The sequence below is a fragment of the Pholis gunnellus genome (genome assembly GCF_910591455.1).
Source record: "Pholis gunnellus genome assembly, chromosome: 5".
NCBI classification, from domain to species: Eukaryota; Metazoa; Chordata; class Actinopteri; order Perciformes; family Pholidae; genus Pholis; species Pholis gunnellus.
This window is the reverse complement of record NC_136531.1, coordinates 24,387,044-24,405,059: the sequence shown is the minus strand read 5'-3', so window position 1 is coordinate 24,405,059 and position 18,016 is coordinate 24,387,044. Positions and strand designations below refer to the sequence as shown.

The window sequence follows — 18,016 nt, the reverse complement described above, 5'->3', positions numbered from 1 at the left end:
CATAAGCATTCACATGAAGGCAGATTTGACCATAAAGAAAATAAAATCTGCGTTTATCAATGCTGCTACTGACAATTCATAAACTGTAGGCTATTTGTCCATATAGGTACCCATTTGATTGATAAACCGAATCAGAATAATTGACTGACCACATACAGTTCAAACACTTTATTGTATTTAAATACTTTAAAAAACTATATGTTTCATCTACTTTACTACCTATCTGCTTTATTCTTAAATTTGTACATAGTACAAATTTAAATTTACCATATATTATCCACACTGTTGGCGGCTCACAAAACTGTTTTCGAAGTTAAAACTTTATCATGGACAGTTTGTAAAATATTTGCCCATACATCTTACAATTGATCTAAAAATATATATATATAATTATAAAGCTCATGAGTTTATTGCCATTATTCATCCAATGAAGCACACACACATCGAGCCATACGTTTACCACGCTTTCATTCAACCACAAACATGTTATTCATCCAAACGTGTATTTGAAAGACTGTCTATTCAATATCACTAGAAGTATGATCAACATTAGTATTCCTGTTGATAGTAGTCGCTACAGCAGTGCGCTGGTCCTTCATGGGACCGTGTGCATGCGAGCATTTGTTTCGTCGGACTGTTTTTTGTGGCGCACCGGGGCGGCACTTCGGCGGACTTTTTGATTTCACGTTTGCTCGGCGCTCAGCCCATCCGCCCAACAGTTGTTTATACTTCGCAACCAAAATAATGAATCCTACTGCGACGCTTGTTTTGGCTCAACCGCTTCCTTACCTGTAACACACACAGTTACATTTAGTTTTGTCAACTCGTGTCACGAGTCAAACTGATGTCATGTCAATGAACAGCCACCTACTCACCCGTGTGACAGAAACGGCACATCTTCTTCAGCATGAGCACCTCGGATCCTCCCTTGAAAAAGAAAAGCTACATGGGGCAGCACCAGATCAAGAAGAAAAAATGGTGAGTGGTTTCACCTAAATACTAATGTTGACAGATTTACAAGAATCATGACCACATTCCTCCTGTTGCCTAGAGACACCCTCCAATCTTTGTAGCATGTCTATAGATGCACGTCAGACTTACCTGTGGGGAACTTTTTTTTTCTTTTTCTGAGCACAGTTTCCAAGCTCCCGATGAGCCACCAGACGGAGGCAGACTGTTGCAGAAAACCCATTTCATATCAGGCCAAACAAACATGAGCAGGGGCAGTCTCGTGGTGAGTGGGACAGCTTGAGAGTTTTTCCTCCTACTCCTATTGTCATCTCTGATTCTCTTCCACATCCACCTGGATCACCAATGGCATGTATACATCTCCAAATTCAGGATGGAGGAGCAGTGCTTCCGCTGGGAGAATCCACATTGGCTCTTGATGAAGAAATGCTGCAGGTGTTGGATGCTGTAGACCCAGTGAAGCCTGCAGCTGACAATGTGCGTCCAACAACGGTACACAGGGGTGCACGGGAAGAGCCAGCCTCATCAGCTGTCTTTGGCCCCCCGCGGGCTGACGGAGACCCCAGCGCCCAGGAGGGAGTCCGGGGCCGCGGGGGCGATCGTGAGCGGCCAGGGTGGCGAGCCGACTGCAAAGACCTTGCACAGAGGCTTCTCTTCGGTGAGGACTCTGAGGAAGCGGAGTGTGCTCAAAGGGGCCCGGAGAACATGCAGCCACCACCGGCTTCCTCCTGCATCAATGCACTATCCTGTCAGGACGTCAGAAACGGTCAGCAAGTAGGCAGCTCCAGCAAGTGAGTCTTAGCTTGCACGTTATTGCCCAGTTTTTCTTCTGTGTTCGATTGTCCGCCGCTGTACTTCTCTGTTAACAAATGTTTTTCTCACTCTGTGCTTCTCAGCAGGCAGACGCTTCCACCCGGAAGAATAGGCTCTCCGCGTAGCGAGGACAAAAGTGGGTCAAACGTGAACGCTGATCCACCTCTGGATGTATCCAGGGACTACATCTTGTTCAGCCCCACACGCCTCGCGGCCGCCACGAAGAGGGCCAAACTCCAGCCGTCATTCCAGAATCAGTCCGCCTCTGTGCTCGCAGTCCCCAGTGGTTTAGACCTGAGTACTCTCAGTGACACTCTGCCTCAGCAAGGTGACGTCCATTTGTGAAAACCTTCTTAAAGGTTCATATTTTCTGCGCTGACCCCTTTGACACCTTGTCATGGCTTAATAAACCTGCTAGAAAAATGAGCTGCTGGGCCCCCGTTAAGTCCCCCCTTCCTCCCACACACTGTGCTCTAGGGCTTTACCCCTTTTCACATTCAAAGCTTCTATTGAGGTTTTTAAGAATGAAGCTTTGAATGTATCTTGTCATATTTTAGGATGTCATCACCTTAGACTTTATTTTGAGTTATGGTGGTTATAATAATGTAATTTATGGGTTTTTTTTTTACTTCATGTTGTTTTTTAAAGGCTAAACGCCAACAAATATGGTTTGAAGCAGAATAGTTTGTTAGATAAGAACACGTTGGGAATTTTTTTAACAATTACATATTGACTAAATATTGACTTTTGGACTGAGGACAGATAATTCCAGAGACGAGGAACACCACTTGGGCTGTAAATTCTATTTGGTAATTCAATAAAACATTTAATTTCGGAATTTGCAACATATGAGCACAAAACAGAAACAGCAAAAACCTTAAAATTAAACTTGATACAACATTTTAGTGCGGTGCCAGATTTGAAAGAAGCTTTTGAGCTTTTGGGGCCCCGGGCCAGTTCAGCAGCCTTTAATCTTGTATGAACGCATCTCTTATCTGGGTATGTTTCATTTACTGGATTACATTTATATCTGACGTTAGATTGTATCTCTGATGTACTCCCTGAAATACCATTTCTCTTTCCCATGTCAAATCCACTTTGCTGTGCTCAAAATATATGTTGCAGAACTTAAGACTCCTGCCACCAGTTTGACTAAACACCATGTGTAAGGTAGTATTTGTATCATTTCTACTGTAGGCATTGCCTTTTGTGCTCCCTCGGGGCAAGCCGAAAAGCTGCTGCTTTGCAACTGGGGCTTACCAAAACCTGTCCTGGAGCGCTACCAGAAACACGGCGTGACTCGCATGTTCGAATGGCAGGCTCAGTGCCTCGCTGTCGGCCAGGTGCTGCAGGGAGGTAACCTGGTGTTCTCTGGTAAGTAGCCGAACGCCTCTCTACGAAGTGATTCACAGAGTCGGTCGCTGTTTTTGGCTTTTTTAAATTCCTTCTTTTTCAGCCCCCACGAGTGCTGGAAAAACTCTGGTGTCAGAGCTGCTGATGTTGAAGCGTGTGTTGGAGACTAAAAGAAAAGCCCTCTTCATTCTGCCGTTTGTCTCTGTGGCTAAAGAGAAGATGCATTACCTTCAGGTGAGGAAGAGAACCGTACATGCATGTGGTTCTGGGCACTGTGTTGATTGTCTGCGTATGTATCTCCATGTAACCGACGTGTATCCGTGAACCCTGCAGAGTGTATTTCAAGAGGCAGGAGTTCGTGTGGAGGGATATATGGGCAGCACCTCGGCCGCTGGAGGGTTCACAGCGCTGGATGTGGCTGTGTGCACCATAGAAAAAGCCAATTCTCTCATTAACAAACTCATTGAGGAGGACAACATGGGTCTACTAGGTAACACACCGGGGATAACAGTGTGTTTTCTTCATTGTTAAACATAGAGTTTGAGTTATTTTTGTACTTCTAGGTATGGTGGTGGTGGATGAGTTACATATGGTTGGTGATTCTGGAAGAGGATACCTACTAGAACTGCTCTTAACCAAAATCCGCTACATTGCGCAGAAGCAGAACGCCACTGGGTTTGTGTACTTTTGTCTTTATATTGCGTAACAGCTAGCGTTTGAAAAAAATCCTGTCCTTCTTTCTACTACACGCGTTAAGAAGTCTGTCTGTGCAACGACACCTTTCTGCAGGTCTCTCTCTGAGGGCGTACAGATCATAGGTATGAGCGCCACCTTGCCTAACCTCGCCCTCCTGGCCGGCTGGTTGGGTGCAGAGCTTTACCAGACGGACTACAGGCCCGTGCCCCTGCACGAGCATCTCAAGGTGGGCTGCAACATCTACGACAAGAGCCTCGCTGTGGTCCGGCAGTTCACTCCTGCGCTCCACGTTAAGGTAACTAAGAGAGTGGGTCAGATATCGTCCAATGTGCGTGTTTGATCCCCTTTAGACAAGTAATACAATCATGTGCATGTGGTGACTCATTAAGGGGGACGATGACCACATAGTGAGCTTGTGCTATGAGACCGTGAGCGAGGGCCGCTCTGTGCTGCTGTTCTGCCCCTCGAAGAACTGGTGTGAGAAACTGGCAGACAGCATCGCCAGAGAGTTCTACAACCTCAGACATACCGGTATTGTGCACACTACATTTTAACAATGAGGTCAAATCCCAACTGTAGCGCGTTGTGTGGATTGTCGTAGATTCTGGTCTCGTCCTTTCAGATCGTCAGGGCGAATCAGAGCCTAAGCCGGTGTGTCTGGATCGGGAGGGACTGGTGGACGTCGTAGCCCAGTTGAGACGAACTCCAGCTGGTTTGGACCCCATCCTCCAGCGAACTGTGCCATGGGGGGTGGCCTTCCACCACGCCGGTGAACACACTCGCACAACTTCTCAACCGCAACAAACAGCGTCCTGAATGTTTTTTTTTGTGGGCATGCGAATAAGTTAAAGTTTGTTTTTGTAGGTTTGACATTTGATGAGCGCGACGTGTTGGAGGGAGCTTTTCGTCAGGGCATGGTCAGAGTCCTGGCCGCCACCTCGACCCTCTCCTCGGGGGTTAATCTCCCGGCTCGCAGGGTCATCGTTCGAACCCCTACCTTCAATGGACACCTGTTGGACCCGCTCACGTACAAACAGATGGCAGGACGGGCGGGGAGAAAAGGAGTGGACACTATAGGTATGAAGGGAAGAAGGGGGCAAAAAAAACAAAATGTTTTGTATTGTCTGTTCATTCTTATTCCAGTTGCTTGGAAACAAAACGTGATCAACAATCTTCTGTGATAATACAATAAAAAAACCATCTCTCCTTTGGCCTCAAGTCATTTTGTTCGTCCTCTTCTCAGGTGAGAGTGTGCTGGTGTGTAAGGAGGCAGAGCATCAGAAAGGTATCATTCTCCTCAAGGGTGTTCTTCAGCCAATCAGCAGCTGCCTGGTGAGAAGGGAGGGCGAAGGCGTCACCACCAGCATGCTGCGAGCCATCCTAGAGGTATGGCCGATATCCAAATGAACTTGGCACCCATCGAAATGACTTCCAGTCCGTAAATAGAACATGTTCTAATTCCCTCTTTAATAAAAGATGTCTCTTTTTAGGGAGGCCATTCGATGTAAAGTCAGATTAGTTTCCCTCTATTATTGTTTCACGACTCTAATTTGAATCATCCCAACATGCAGATCATTGTCGGCGGTGTGGCCAGCACTCCACAGGATGTGCGGTCATATGCTTTGTGCTCACTACTGGCTGCCAGCATGAAATGTGACGGCAAAGAAGAATCGAACGAAGAGAACAACAAAGGAGCTATTGAGGCCTGTGTTGAATGGCTGATGGAGAACGAATTCATCAGTATCCAGAAGGACGGACAAGGTACTGCCAGTGCGGTCTCGATATCATGACATACAGTGAAAATGGATTTTTTAGGTTCAAATTGAACTGCTGCAGCAAAAGTGTTTTTACTTAAATGTCTCTTATTGTAAAAAGTAAGGTTTTCGCACCTTTTAATTACAAAACGGGTGTGAGTGCGTTTTCGATACTGTGGAAGTACCGAGATGCTCAATCCATGGAGAAATACACCCGTATTCAGTCACTGTGCCTTTAAATGATGTCACAACTATACAGTATAGAGACCGCTTCACAATTTTAAACGTAAACATTTTAAACGTGTCCGCGTTGTGAATGACGTCAGCCGACAGGAAGTAAAACATGGACCAAAGCTGTTGCCTGGCAACACAATTCCGTTGAACCGCGTTAAAACGGAGCATGTGACAGAGGGTTTATTCAGCATGAGAAAAATAAATTAATTTTGTTCTAGTAAAAACCCAAAATACGAGTACGAACCTGAAAATGAGCACAATATGTCTCCTTTAATTCAGATTGGAACAATTTGAAGAGCAATGCAAACACTTTCCGTATTCATGCATCATATATTTCATTATAAAGTATACAAACCAGACCATAAGCTTAACCTCCTGTGCATTTATAATATCTATTGTATATCCTGATGTCTTTGCACATCCAGAGGAGCGGTACCGTCCGACTCAGCTCGGAGCTGCCACCCTGTCCTCGTCCCTCTCCCCTCCCGAGGCTCTGGGAATATTTGCAGATCTCCAGCGGGCCATGAAGGGCTTTGTGCTGGAAAATGACTTGCACATTCTCTATCTGGTACACATACACACCTCTTGCATCATTATCTTTAATCACTCCCTATCATCCCCGAACCCTCGCCCCATACATTCCTAATAGTAAGTAAATCAACCAAAAATGTCCCCTCCTCGAACGCACGGTATTTCAAATTCTACGTGCAAATTCCCCTCAGATCACCCCCCTGTACGCGGAGTGGACCACCATAGACTGGTACCAGTTCTTCTGTCTGTGGGAACAGCTATCGTCGTCGATGAAGAGAGTAGCGGAGCTGGTGGGCGTCCAGGAAGGTTTCCTCGCCAGATCTGTCGGCGGCAAACTCGTCGCCAAGACAGAGAAGCAGCGTAGACAGATGGCTATTCACAAACGGTAATGCCCATATATGTGTCTATTATACTTTATTCATATCATAGCATTGGCAAATAGTCCCCTCGTGTGGTTTTCTGTTCGTAAAGGAACCCAAAATATGATAATTTCTAACTTGTGACATGTGGCTTGGAAAAATAATTACCGTATTTACGACTAAATTAAAGTCCCGGTTTCACACTTCTGTGTGCTAGTATGCCAGTATTCAAGGAGTAGAACAAGTAAGGGATCCATAAAGCCTTTGTGAAGCTGATAATGTTCAGTTTTGGTGGGATGTAATAACTAGCTACTGAATATTATATTTTATATATACTTATACTGTATATATACACCTATATGTACTAGTTTATGGATGTTGTTTTCATGATTTTAGTGTGTCCTCTTCCTTTGTGGCTATTTGGATAAAAAGGTGACTCAGAACGCAAACCACTCAAGGATTTATCCCCTGAGAGTCAAACAACACGTTTTTATGAATGTTTTTATGAATGTTTTTGTTCACGTATGACTCTTGTCCTCTCCACATTCTCTCCTCCCAGGTTTTTCACCACCCTTGTGCTGCAGGATCTGGTGAACGAGGTGCCTCTGGGAACGGTGGCAGCCAAATACAACTGCAATCGTGGGCAGCTGCAGTCCCTCCAGCAGTCTGCTTCTACTTATGCAGGTACGAGCCGAGGAGTGCTGCTGAGCGTCTCCGAGGACGTGTTACACTGTGGAATACGCCGACTCTGACTTCCATGACTTAAGACTTTACATTAAAAAGGGAACGCAGTAGACTAGCACTCTAGACTGGACGGATGTACAGCATGGAGCCATGTAAAGTGCTCACGCTTCTTTCATCAAGTTGCCTTGAGAGGGTTTATGAGGTCCGGATGTAATTCAGACTCAGAGGGTGTGTGCTTAAATGTAGCACGGGACAAGTCTGTCTGGGTGTGAGTATATGTCATGCTAATTATGGGGTTTATTATCAGTGTACACACAAAAGGGAACCCAAAGGAAAGTAGAATCAAATAGCACCACATTGGTAATTCCGTGCCTCTAAATCATGGACAGAATCACTCTGGCCTCACTGCAACCCCTTCAGGTATGGTGACGGTGTTCTGCAAGCGTCTGGGCTGGCACAACATGGAGCTGCTGCTGTCCCAGTACCAGACCAGGCTGAGCTTCGGAGTCCAGAGGGAGCTGGTCGACCTCGTCAGGGTCTCCCTGCTGAACGCGACGCGAGCCAGAGCGGTGTACGCACAGGGCCTCTGCACCGTCGCCGAACTGGCCCGGGCTACTGTGGCTGATGTGGAGAAAGCCCTGAGGAACGCTGTCCCATTCAAGAGGTAGCTGTGTGTTTGTCGGCACCGTGAAGATTATTAATACATGTTCGGTAAAGGAGCATGTGAGCCTCTTTGCAGCACACAGGCTGTTTCAAGTGGAGTGCCAGCAGCTGAGACTCGCGCACAGAACAGCACTTAGTTTGTTTCCACTCTCAGTTTCCACACATTAACAAGACTGTTTTCTACGATGAAGTAAACAAGTTCTCACTAAAAACTACCCTTACCCGATCACGTACAACCCATACACCTGAATTGATTTTAGAGTCTTTTAACTAATATTCAGTTTGTTCTAGCTGCCCTCATTCTGTCCGTTATTATGTATTATATATTATACAGTATATATATATATATATATTACAATTTTTAAGTAATGTAATTAATATATTTGTGATGTATATTTATATAAAAAGATATTAAATAAATAAAAAGTAGGAAAATGTGTTGCTGTCATAGACCTAAATCAAGAAGTTTCTCATTTGAATATATATGTGTTTGGATTGTGCATTATTCTTAACACTATTATAAAAATACCAGCCTCTTTTATTTAAAAACAATAATTTAAGGAGATAAACGCAGGTACGTTCCCGTAAAACTCCTCTTAAACCCTAAGCATGGATCAATTATGTGCAACTGTACCATCAGCACATAAAGCCATAATCTACGTGAAACATGACTCCAGACATAAAGCCAATGATGCACTTGTCTGTCTGTCTCAGCTCGAAGCGCGCAGTGGACGAGAGCGAGATGGAGGCCGCCGAGAGACGGAGCCTCCGCTGCGTCTGGGTCACCGGCGGCCGGGCCCTGACGGAGCAGGAGGCCGCCGTTGAGATCGTGTCTGAGGCGAGGCTCCTCCTTCGGGAAGACCTGGCCCAGTTAGGGGTTCAGTGGGACCCGGCGACTCTTCCTCCGGGGGCTCCTGCTACGAACAGCCCCGACGGTTCAGACACCTCGGCTGCATCACATCTCGGCTCGCATGAAGTACAGGTCGACAACAATAAAAATCATCAGGAAGGAGGCAGAGTCAAGGGAAGTGAGGGTAGAGATACCGACGAGAAGGTGGAGGAATATAAGAAAGGGATGTCTGAAAAGAAAATGGAGAAAGCAGAAGGAGACGCCTACAGAGACCAAAGGAACTCCAGAAATGTAGACCGGACGGAGCCAGAACTCAGACAAACGGGAAATGTAGTGCAAGTGGAGAGAAGCAAAGAAACAAAACATTGCGAGCCAAATAAAAAATCAATTATGGGAAATGACTCAGAAGATCCAGATGAAAAAATAGAAGAGCATGTGAGGTCAAAGCAAGGAGGGGAAGAGCGCGAGAAAGTGGAGCCGAAAGAAGGGGAGACAAGTAAAGGGGTCGTCTCAGTCGGACCGGAGACTTGTCGAGCGAATCGTCCTGTTCCTGACAGGAGCCTGACACAGGAGTTGGCCGACATCGTGTCCAGCCCCCTGTTTCGACCAGTGGTGCGTCCTCAGCCCTCTCCTCCCCCAATGCCTCCCCCCCGCTTTAGAGCTCCGGTATCCAGAGCAGAAGAACAACACAGAGTTCCTACAAGGACATCGGACGTAGATGGTGCCACAGGGCTCGCTGAGTCACCCGTGCAACCGGGAAGACTGAAGCACTCGAGAGCCTTAAGCAAAGTCCTCCAATCTATACAAACTGACAAAAGCCTACAAGATCATGTAGAACCCTCGGTGGTCCCCTCAGTCCAAAATCCAGCGCCTGCAGGCCAGGTGCCTACAGCCGTTCGAGCTCCTGAAGAAACCCCTCCCGTTGTTTCCGCGCCCACAAATGCAGATATGTTGGACTCCCCCCGGACCGCCACTCCTGCCTCCGTTCCATTGTTCTCACCCGAGGCGAAGCGACGGAGGATGAACGCCAGAGAGGCGGATAAGTTCTCGTCTCCCGAGCTGTACGCGGGGGACGAAGAAGAAGAAGCCGAGGGACTTGTTAAAAGAGGAGAAGAGAGTTTCGGCGACAGCTTTGAACTGGACACCCAGACAGAGAGACTCATCGTTCAACAGGCATGCCAACGCAGAGATGGGAACGATGGGAATCGGCTGGTAGAATCAAAGAAGAAAAGGGAGGAGGAAATGGTGGACGCAGATGTAAAGAAGGAGACACTTGAAAAAAGTAACGCATGTCCCAGATTTAATATTTCTCTCACAGACAGCCAGATGGAGCTCATCCTTGACACCAGCCACCAGGTGAGTGACCAGAATCCCCCATTATTTTTTGATTGTATAAATGCATTCAAGCAGTTTGTCTCTTAAAAGTCCAAATGTTTTTACAGATTTCTCCAGGTCCAGGTGGGGATGACGTAGATGAAGGTAGTGACGAGGACGCCGACCCGGCCGCCTCCGAGAGCGTCAACCGAAGCAGCAGCTTCCTGTTCGACAGCCTGTACGACAGCTCCGTGCTGGCCGGTCTGAGCCCGCCGAGGATCCCCAGCCAATCGGACGAAGAGGAGGAGTTCGTCGGCCGGGAGGTCGGAGGCCCCCCTCCATCGAGCCAGGAGCGAAGGCGCAGTGAGCTCCTGGCCAACCAGGAGGCGGAGAAGCAGGAGGCCGTCCAGTGGGGCGAGTCCTCCTTCAACCTGTCCGAGTGGGGCGACTCGCTGCTGGTGGGCGAGCACTTTCTGGAGAGGCAGAGCTTGCTGAGACACACAGAGAGAACTCATGAAGCTCAGCGACCCAACGCCGAGCACGCTCAGACCGAGGAACAGCTGTCAGAGTCACAACCCAAACCTAGTCGGATACAGCCACAACCCACCACTACCACCACAACTCAAAATAAGTACGACGAGGACAAAGCCAGCAAGAATCGAGGCCTTGCACACACAACTAACCAGCACAGTTACGCACAAAATGGCAGTAAACCAGGCGGGAGACAGGAAATGATGAATGAAGAGGGTGACAATGGGAAACAAGTAAAGACAAAAGAGGAAATTAATACTTTGCTGTCAGTTAATGCAGTCGTAAAACACCCGCAAGTCCAGAACGCAACCGAAAGCTCTTTTTATTGCAGCCCTGGTTTGCAAGAGATCTTTGACCGCTGGCCTAGTATGTCTGACCAGCCCTGGCTGAACACCACAACGGGCCACGGAGCCTGCAAAAACGCTGCAAATACAGCAGACGTTCCAGATCGACCCCAGGCCTCGATGCAGGTGGACAGAGATGGGGCGAGGTCGGACGTGCAGGCTGTCGCTGCGGGGAGCCATTCTCCAGAGGAACAACACGACCGTGAGAATGTAACAGAGAGACCGGGCTCTGCTGGCGATCTCATTCCCCCGACTCAGGAAACGCTGCCCGTCACCCCCAGAGTAAAACTGACCACCTCATCCGTCCGGTCGCCTCTCATCGCTCAGCCACTCGACCGGTCGACTCCCTCGGCCCTCCTGCGGAGGAAACCGGCAATCGCAAAATGCCCCGGATCTCACCCAGGACACGGCAATCCTCCATCAGATGCTGTCGCTCACACCAAGCAGCCGGATTCCACGTCGGATCGCAACGACAAACACCAGCCGGGTTCAAAAACGAAAGCCCAGCCGCACGCCAGCCGGAGCCTCAGCCCTCCACGTGACCACGCCTCTCCGTCCCCCACCCGGCAGAAGCTTCCCTCTGATGCGGAATCGCCTGGGGCTGGAGTATTTACTCTTCAGCTGTCCCAGGATGCATCGCTCTCCTCCAGCAGCTCGGGGACGTTCTCCATCATAGACGTGGCGAGTGACAGGCGCCTCTTTGACGCTTTTATTAACGAGTGGAAGACGAAGGAGCGCTACTCTCTGGCTTTGGCCTGTGAAAAGAGGGAACACAGTCAGCAGGCGGAGGAGCAAATAGGAGGAAAACACAAGAGAGGTAACAGATAATACACATTATAAGCAAAGCCCGTGTTGTATGCTGCCCCCTCTCTAATGCACGTGTTTTCTGTGCAGCGTCAGCAGCTCACCAGAAGCTCCACAGGGCCGACGGTTTTCCGGTAAGAGACAGCGATGGACTGGTGTTGATCGGACTGTCTGTCTGCTGGGGAGCAAGAGACGCGTACTACATGTCTCTGCAGCAAGAGCAGAGCAAAGGTACGGACACATGTGCACGCACATTCATGCACATACCGCACGCACCGCACGCACAAGCTCACTCCAAAAAGTGTTACCCCGTCAGGTTTGAGCTCCAGTCTGGCCCCTCCCCCGCTGGACAACGACTTGCCAGTAAGCGAGAGGCTGCGGCAGGCGAAGACCTGTCTGACGCGGCCGGCGGCCGCTCGCAGAGGGGGCGTGGTTGTCACCTATGACATCATCGAGGTGTACAAGAGGCTAGTGCTGAGCTGCGGCGTCAGCTTAGAGGGAAACTGCGAGGATCCCAAGGTGAGAGGAACAACGCGTGCGTCCTCGCACAGCACGTAGATAGAAACTTGCATCCTGGGAATTATGAGACAGCTGTTGGTGACATTCTCTTTTCTACATTTTCTACAAAAACTTTCACCATCAGAATAATTTAAATGATGTTAGAATCACGTAAAACATCCACGCATAGGGACTTTAGAATTGAACATGCGACAGAAATGGACAAAATATGTAACGGGACTCCGTGTTGAATGTCCGCCGTAGGTTGCGTGCTGGCTGGTGGACCCTGGCAGCGAGGAGAGGACTCTACCCAACATGGTGACCGTCTACTGTCCTGAAGAGTTGGCTCTGCTGGACGGACTTGGGAACGCACACGCACACTGCCCACGCGTTAGGGCGGCGACCAAGAGCGTGCTCGTGCACTCCGTCATGAACCACCTCAGTGGCCTGCTGGAGAAGGACGGCATGCTTGGTAGAAGAGCAGACACTCTGAACGGACGTTCACAGAAGATTCCTACAGTGGTAAGAGCTGCGGTAAACATGACGATGGTAACGGGTTTGCATGCATGTCGGCAGGTTTATTCCGGAGCGTCGAGATGCCCTCCCAGGTGTCTTTGGCGGTGTTGGAGCTGAACGGATTGGGCTTCAGCGTCCAAGAGTGTGAAAGACAAAAACACGTGATGCAAGCCAAACTCACAGCGCTGGAGTCCCAGGCGTACGACCTGGCCGGACACAGCTTCTCCCTCACCAGCGTCGACGACGTAGCACAGGTACGACAACGTTTCAATTTCAAAATTCCCATAGAAAAATAGAAATACTTACTATTTTAAATCTAATGTGGGCTGACGCTGTACTGTAGGTGTTGTTCTTAGAGCTACACCTGCCTCCAAACGGTGACGTGGGCGGACCGAAAAGTAAGAAGACTCTCGGCTACACCAGGAGAGGAGCGGGCGGCCGAGTACGACTCGGCAAGCAGTTCAGCACCACCAAGGTGAATGACTTTGCGTTACAATGTAACGGTTACATGAACATTGCTGCTGGTGATTCATCGTCTTTTGATGGAATCGTATCGCGAGGAAATGTTATACATCAAGATATCGCGATACGCAATTGCGTAGGCAGATTGATAATAACGAGCACATACTAACTAAAATATATCAGAAAATCGAATGTGAAGTATTTTGACGGAAGATTTCGCTTTTGTTTTTACATCGCACTAAACACCAGTAATTTTACTAGAAACTGTTGCTTTTGCACTAAAGTTCTTAATTAAATGAGAAAAGACTCTTTTCATTGTTAAGTATTTAATTAAAACTGGAGTTTACAAAAATAGGCTTTACCATGTGGTTATTTCATATGGACTATTTATTTACTGAAATACCAGAAAACATGCTATATTGTGATATATATATATATATATATATATATATATATCATTATCGAGATATGAAATGACCTGTATCGGGATCCGGGATATAAGATTTTGGGCCATATTGCCCAGCAATAAACACAAGGTCATATTTGTGCGATGAAGTGTTCGCCGTGTTTCAACTGTGATGCAATGATGTCTGGCAGGATGTTCTGGAGAAGCTCCGCCCCCTGCACCCGCTGCCGGGGGTTATTCTGGAGTGGAGGCGGATCACTAACGCCTTGACCAAAGTGGTGTTCCCCCTGCAGAGGGAGAAGCGATACCACACCACACTGGCCATGGACAGAATATACCCCATCGCCCAGACGCACACAGCCACAGGTAACACACACACACACACACACACACACACACCTCTTTAACGCATGTGTATTAGGTGTTGTTCAATACAATTTAAAAGTAGATCCAAAGCATGCGGTGATGCTGCTCTTTCTGTGTTTCAGGTAGAGTGAGCTTCACTGAGCCCAACGTACAGAATGTCCCCAAAGACTTTGAGATTTACATGCCAGCGGTGGTGGAGGAGAGCCCACCGTCACAAGACCGCTGCCACATGACCACCAAATCAGGGTAGGTCAACCTCAGAGTTCACTGCACCGGATGTGTTTAATGTCACTAAAGAATGTCAAATAACTGTTGTTTTACTCGTAACTTACTTATTTTTAACGTTATTGGATAAACTCATTAAAGCCACTACAAGGAGCTTTGATTTTGTGTTGATTTTGTCGATGCCTGTGGACAAGAGTCCCTCTAGAAAACCGCTCATTTAACTGCAGCAGGGTCAGCATTATTTTGTATATTAACATATTCTGTTTTTAATATTATATCATATCATATAAGTTCATTTGTGGAGTGTGCTGATTCGTCTGGATCTGAGACTATAGCTTTTGTTTGTGTAATATTCATAATACGCACTTGATAAATATATCAATCAATCGATCAATCAAACATTATTTGTATCGCACCTTTCATACAGGTTAGTGCAGCTCAAAGTGCTCCACAGATTATTGACAAGCCAACAATTTGAGGCAATGCACACAAATCAATAAAATGATGAAAAAATGTATGCAATAGAATTAAACCTATAATAACAGTAATAGTAAAATAACGTGAATTAAAAACCGGATTAATATAATACAATTTTACAACTTAAATACAATAAAATAAGTGATAAATAAAATAACAATAAAATACAATAAACGTATACAACTTAAATATAACAAAATAACAATACAAATATACAATAATGTTCTACTTAATTATAAAATAAGTAAATAAAATATTTTTTTAAAGAAATCAAATCAAATGAAAGACTAAGAGTTAAGTGAACTCCAGCGTTTGTCTAACTAATGCTCTTGCTGATTCTCTACAGAAAGAAGAGACGTTCAGTGGCGCCTTCGGCTGCAGCTGGCCGTGCAGAACACGGCCCGGCCTTCTCCGTCAGCATGAGACACGCCTTCGTACCTTTTTCAGGTTGCTATGAATATATCTTGCTTCACCTTTCCTGTCCTGTAACTGACTCTCGGACTGCTCTACCAGCTGTGTCTTTCTGCACTGGGCTGCAGGCGGGATGATATTGGCAGCCGACTATTCTCAGCTGGAGCTGCGAGTGTTGGCTCACCTCTCCAAGGATCAGCGTCTTCTGCAGGTCTGCCAATCGCAAGGAAACATCACATGACAATCATCCGGGGGAACAGGTTAACAGAATAACGAACCGTATGCGTCCGCCAGGTGCTGAACGGAGGAGCCGACGTGTTTCGTTGCATCGCCGCCGAGTGGAAAAGCGTCGACCCGGAGTCTGTGAAGGACGACCTCAGGCAACAGGCGAAACAGGTACAACCAGGCAGGAAAGAGACGCTGACGCGGACACACGTGCACACACGTGTACACGCTCACCGCCCGCGCATTTTGTCTTCGCAGATTTGCTACGGCATTATCTACGGGATGGGAGCCAAGTCTTTGGGGGAGCAGATGGGAGTGGAGGAGGAGGACGCGGCCTGCTACATAGAGAGTTTCAAGGCCAGATACAAAGGTAAACGCCACACAGGTTTTTTTGGTGTGACATCTTTTGCCATCAAAGCCGTGAATGTACGTGTGAATCTTGCGTTTCAGGGATCAACGTTTTTCTTCAACAAACCGTGAAGAAGTGTGTAAAGAACGGCTACGTCCAGACTCTGATGGGCCGCAGGAGATACCTGCCGGGCATCACCAACGCCAACGGGCACGCCAAAGCACACGTAAGCGCGCCCGTTCAATCGGAAAGCATACGTGTGCCTGGCAAGTTTGCATTCTTTTCCAAAATTCTCCGTGTCCCCTCAGGCAGAGCGCCAGGCAGTGAACACCACGGTGCAGGGCTCGGCGGCAGACATTGTTAAACTTGCCACCGTGAACATCCAGAAACGACTGCGGAAAACGTATCCCGCAGCTCCGCTGTCTCACCAGCACGCGTGTCCAGGTGACTTCCGCTCAATCTTCTATCCCCCATAATGTGTGTACGGCAAAAAAAAAAGTTGTGTAAATGACTCGTGTCTGACGGTGTCCGTTACACAGGCGGCGGTCACCGCGGGGTCGGGACGTCCCGACTCAGAGGGGCCTACTTTGTCCTGCAGCTGCATGATGAACTCATCTATGAAACCACGGAGGAAGACCTCATACCGGTACGAACATCTTTCAGTAGCACCGTGTACGCATTGTTGGTGTAGTTTACAGAAAGCTGCATGTCATTGATTTATTTCTGGGCCGACAAAAGCAGCTTAGTTACAGTTGTATGTATTGATAAGTCTCAGCCTCAGTGATATGATCACCTGAATTTGAGATATAATCAATTACGCAGCAATCAATGGACCTGTGATGAGAAATCTTTGAACGCATGTTTACTGGAACACAGACGAGAATCAGGGTAACTCATTCTGTGAAAGAACGCATGTATTCATACCTCTTTGTCTCTCTGTCAGGTCGCTCAGATAGTCAAGAGGGAGATGGAGTCGGCAGTAAAACTGTATGTGAAGCTTAAGGCCAAAGTCAAGGCGGGACCTAGCTGGGGCAACTTGCAGGACCTAGATATATAATGTGAATGTTTTCATGGCGACATAAAGGACAGTTCATCCCCTAAATCTAAATACACATGTTCCCTGTTACCTGTAGTACCAATAGTCCCATTATATTGGAGAGAGGGCAGATATCTCCAGAACTAGGCAACTCGCACCAGATTGATAAATAGCACTAAAGGTAAGAGGGAAATATGTAGTTTTACATTTTGGGGCGTACTGTCCCTTTAAGGCTCTGTAATGTTATTCCTACTGTACTACACTAAAATCTATATATTTTTTTTAATTGCTACATTAATAATGAAATGAGATGAATACATGCATATGAGCTGTAAATGAACTGTTGAATGTATTTGTAATTATATTTAGTGACACATTTTATAAATTTTTATTTACTGATATCCCATATTACTTGCCATGAGATTTTATGCACAATGATAATCTATGTAATGTAATAACTTGAAATGTTCCCGATTTCTTTTCTGTGCTGCAACAATTGTCCGTTAATGATTATTGTGATAAGTGTTTCGTGATCATTTGTTTTATGAAATGTCAAAAAAAACAAATCAGGAAAATGTTTATCACAACTTCCCAATGGTGAAGTCTAAAGATATTCACTTTACAATGATATATGTGAAGGAAAAGCAGCACACCTGCAAGTGGAGAATGTTTGGCCTTCTTTTTCTCCACAATTCTTAATTAATAAATCATCAAAACAGTTAGATTATTTACTACCACCATCCTATCTACCGTGGTGCATTCAGAACAAAAAGACGCGGAGCAGCCGTGGTCTGGAGGACATCCTGAAAATCTCACATTTTATTGGACCGGTGGTTGAGTTGTCTGTCACAGGAACATACATCGTCATCATTGTCGCACAATAACAGTTTAGTTTTACACTTGTGAAAGAAAAGTGTCGTCAACATGTGACGTTTTCTGTGAAAAGCCAAATTCATTACCTCTGGTTACGGGGAGAAAAATAAACGTGTCGGAGGAAGCAGTTTGTGTGGCTTTAGTCTTCATTGATGCAGACGATAACCTGTCAGTATTAAAGAGTATCAATACAGAGCTGAATATCTTTATGATTTCACTCAAAACTACATTGACTTTATTGCCAATATAAGCCGATGCAGACTATTTCATAAC

General features: G+C 46.7%; 1 protein-coding gene across 1 annotated transcript; it reads left to right on the top strand.

The window, feature by feature from the left end:
- Positions 1–907: 907 nt before the first annotated feature.
- On the top strand, positions 908–16,907 carry polq (polymerase (DNA directed), theta; the record flags this gene model as incomplete). Its single annotated transcript, XM_079158750.1, has 35 exons — positions 908–978; positions 1,138–1,234; positions 1,342–1,760; positions 1,866–2,110; positions 2,980–3,156; positions 3,239–3,369; positions 3,469–3,625; positions 3,699–3,810; positions 3,925–4,126; positions 4,221–4,362; positions 4,454–4,600; positions 4,696–4,908; positions 5,075–5,217; positions 5,403–5,592; positions 6,245–6,387; positions 6,542–6,735; positions 7,269–7,393; positions 7,814–8,057; positions 8,771–10,262; positions 10,349–11,912; positions 11,990–12,130; positions 12,216–12,418; positions 12,662–12,869; positions 12,974–13,167; positions 13,257–13,388; positions 13,973–14,147; positions 14,270–14,393; positions 15,196–15,296; positions 15,389–15,471; positions 15,555–15,656; positions 15,744–15,855; positions 15,936–16,060; positions 16,143–16,278; positions 16,374–16,480; positions 16,778–16,907. 35 exons carry the CDS (start codon positions 908–910, stop codon positions 16,889–16,891), a joined length of 8,265 nt encoding a protein of 2,754 aa, XP_079014876.1. The 3' UTR covers positions 16,892–16,907.
- Between the last annotated feature and the right edge of the window lie 1,109 nt (positions 16,908–18,016).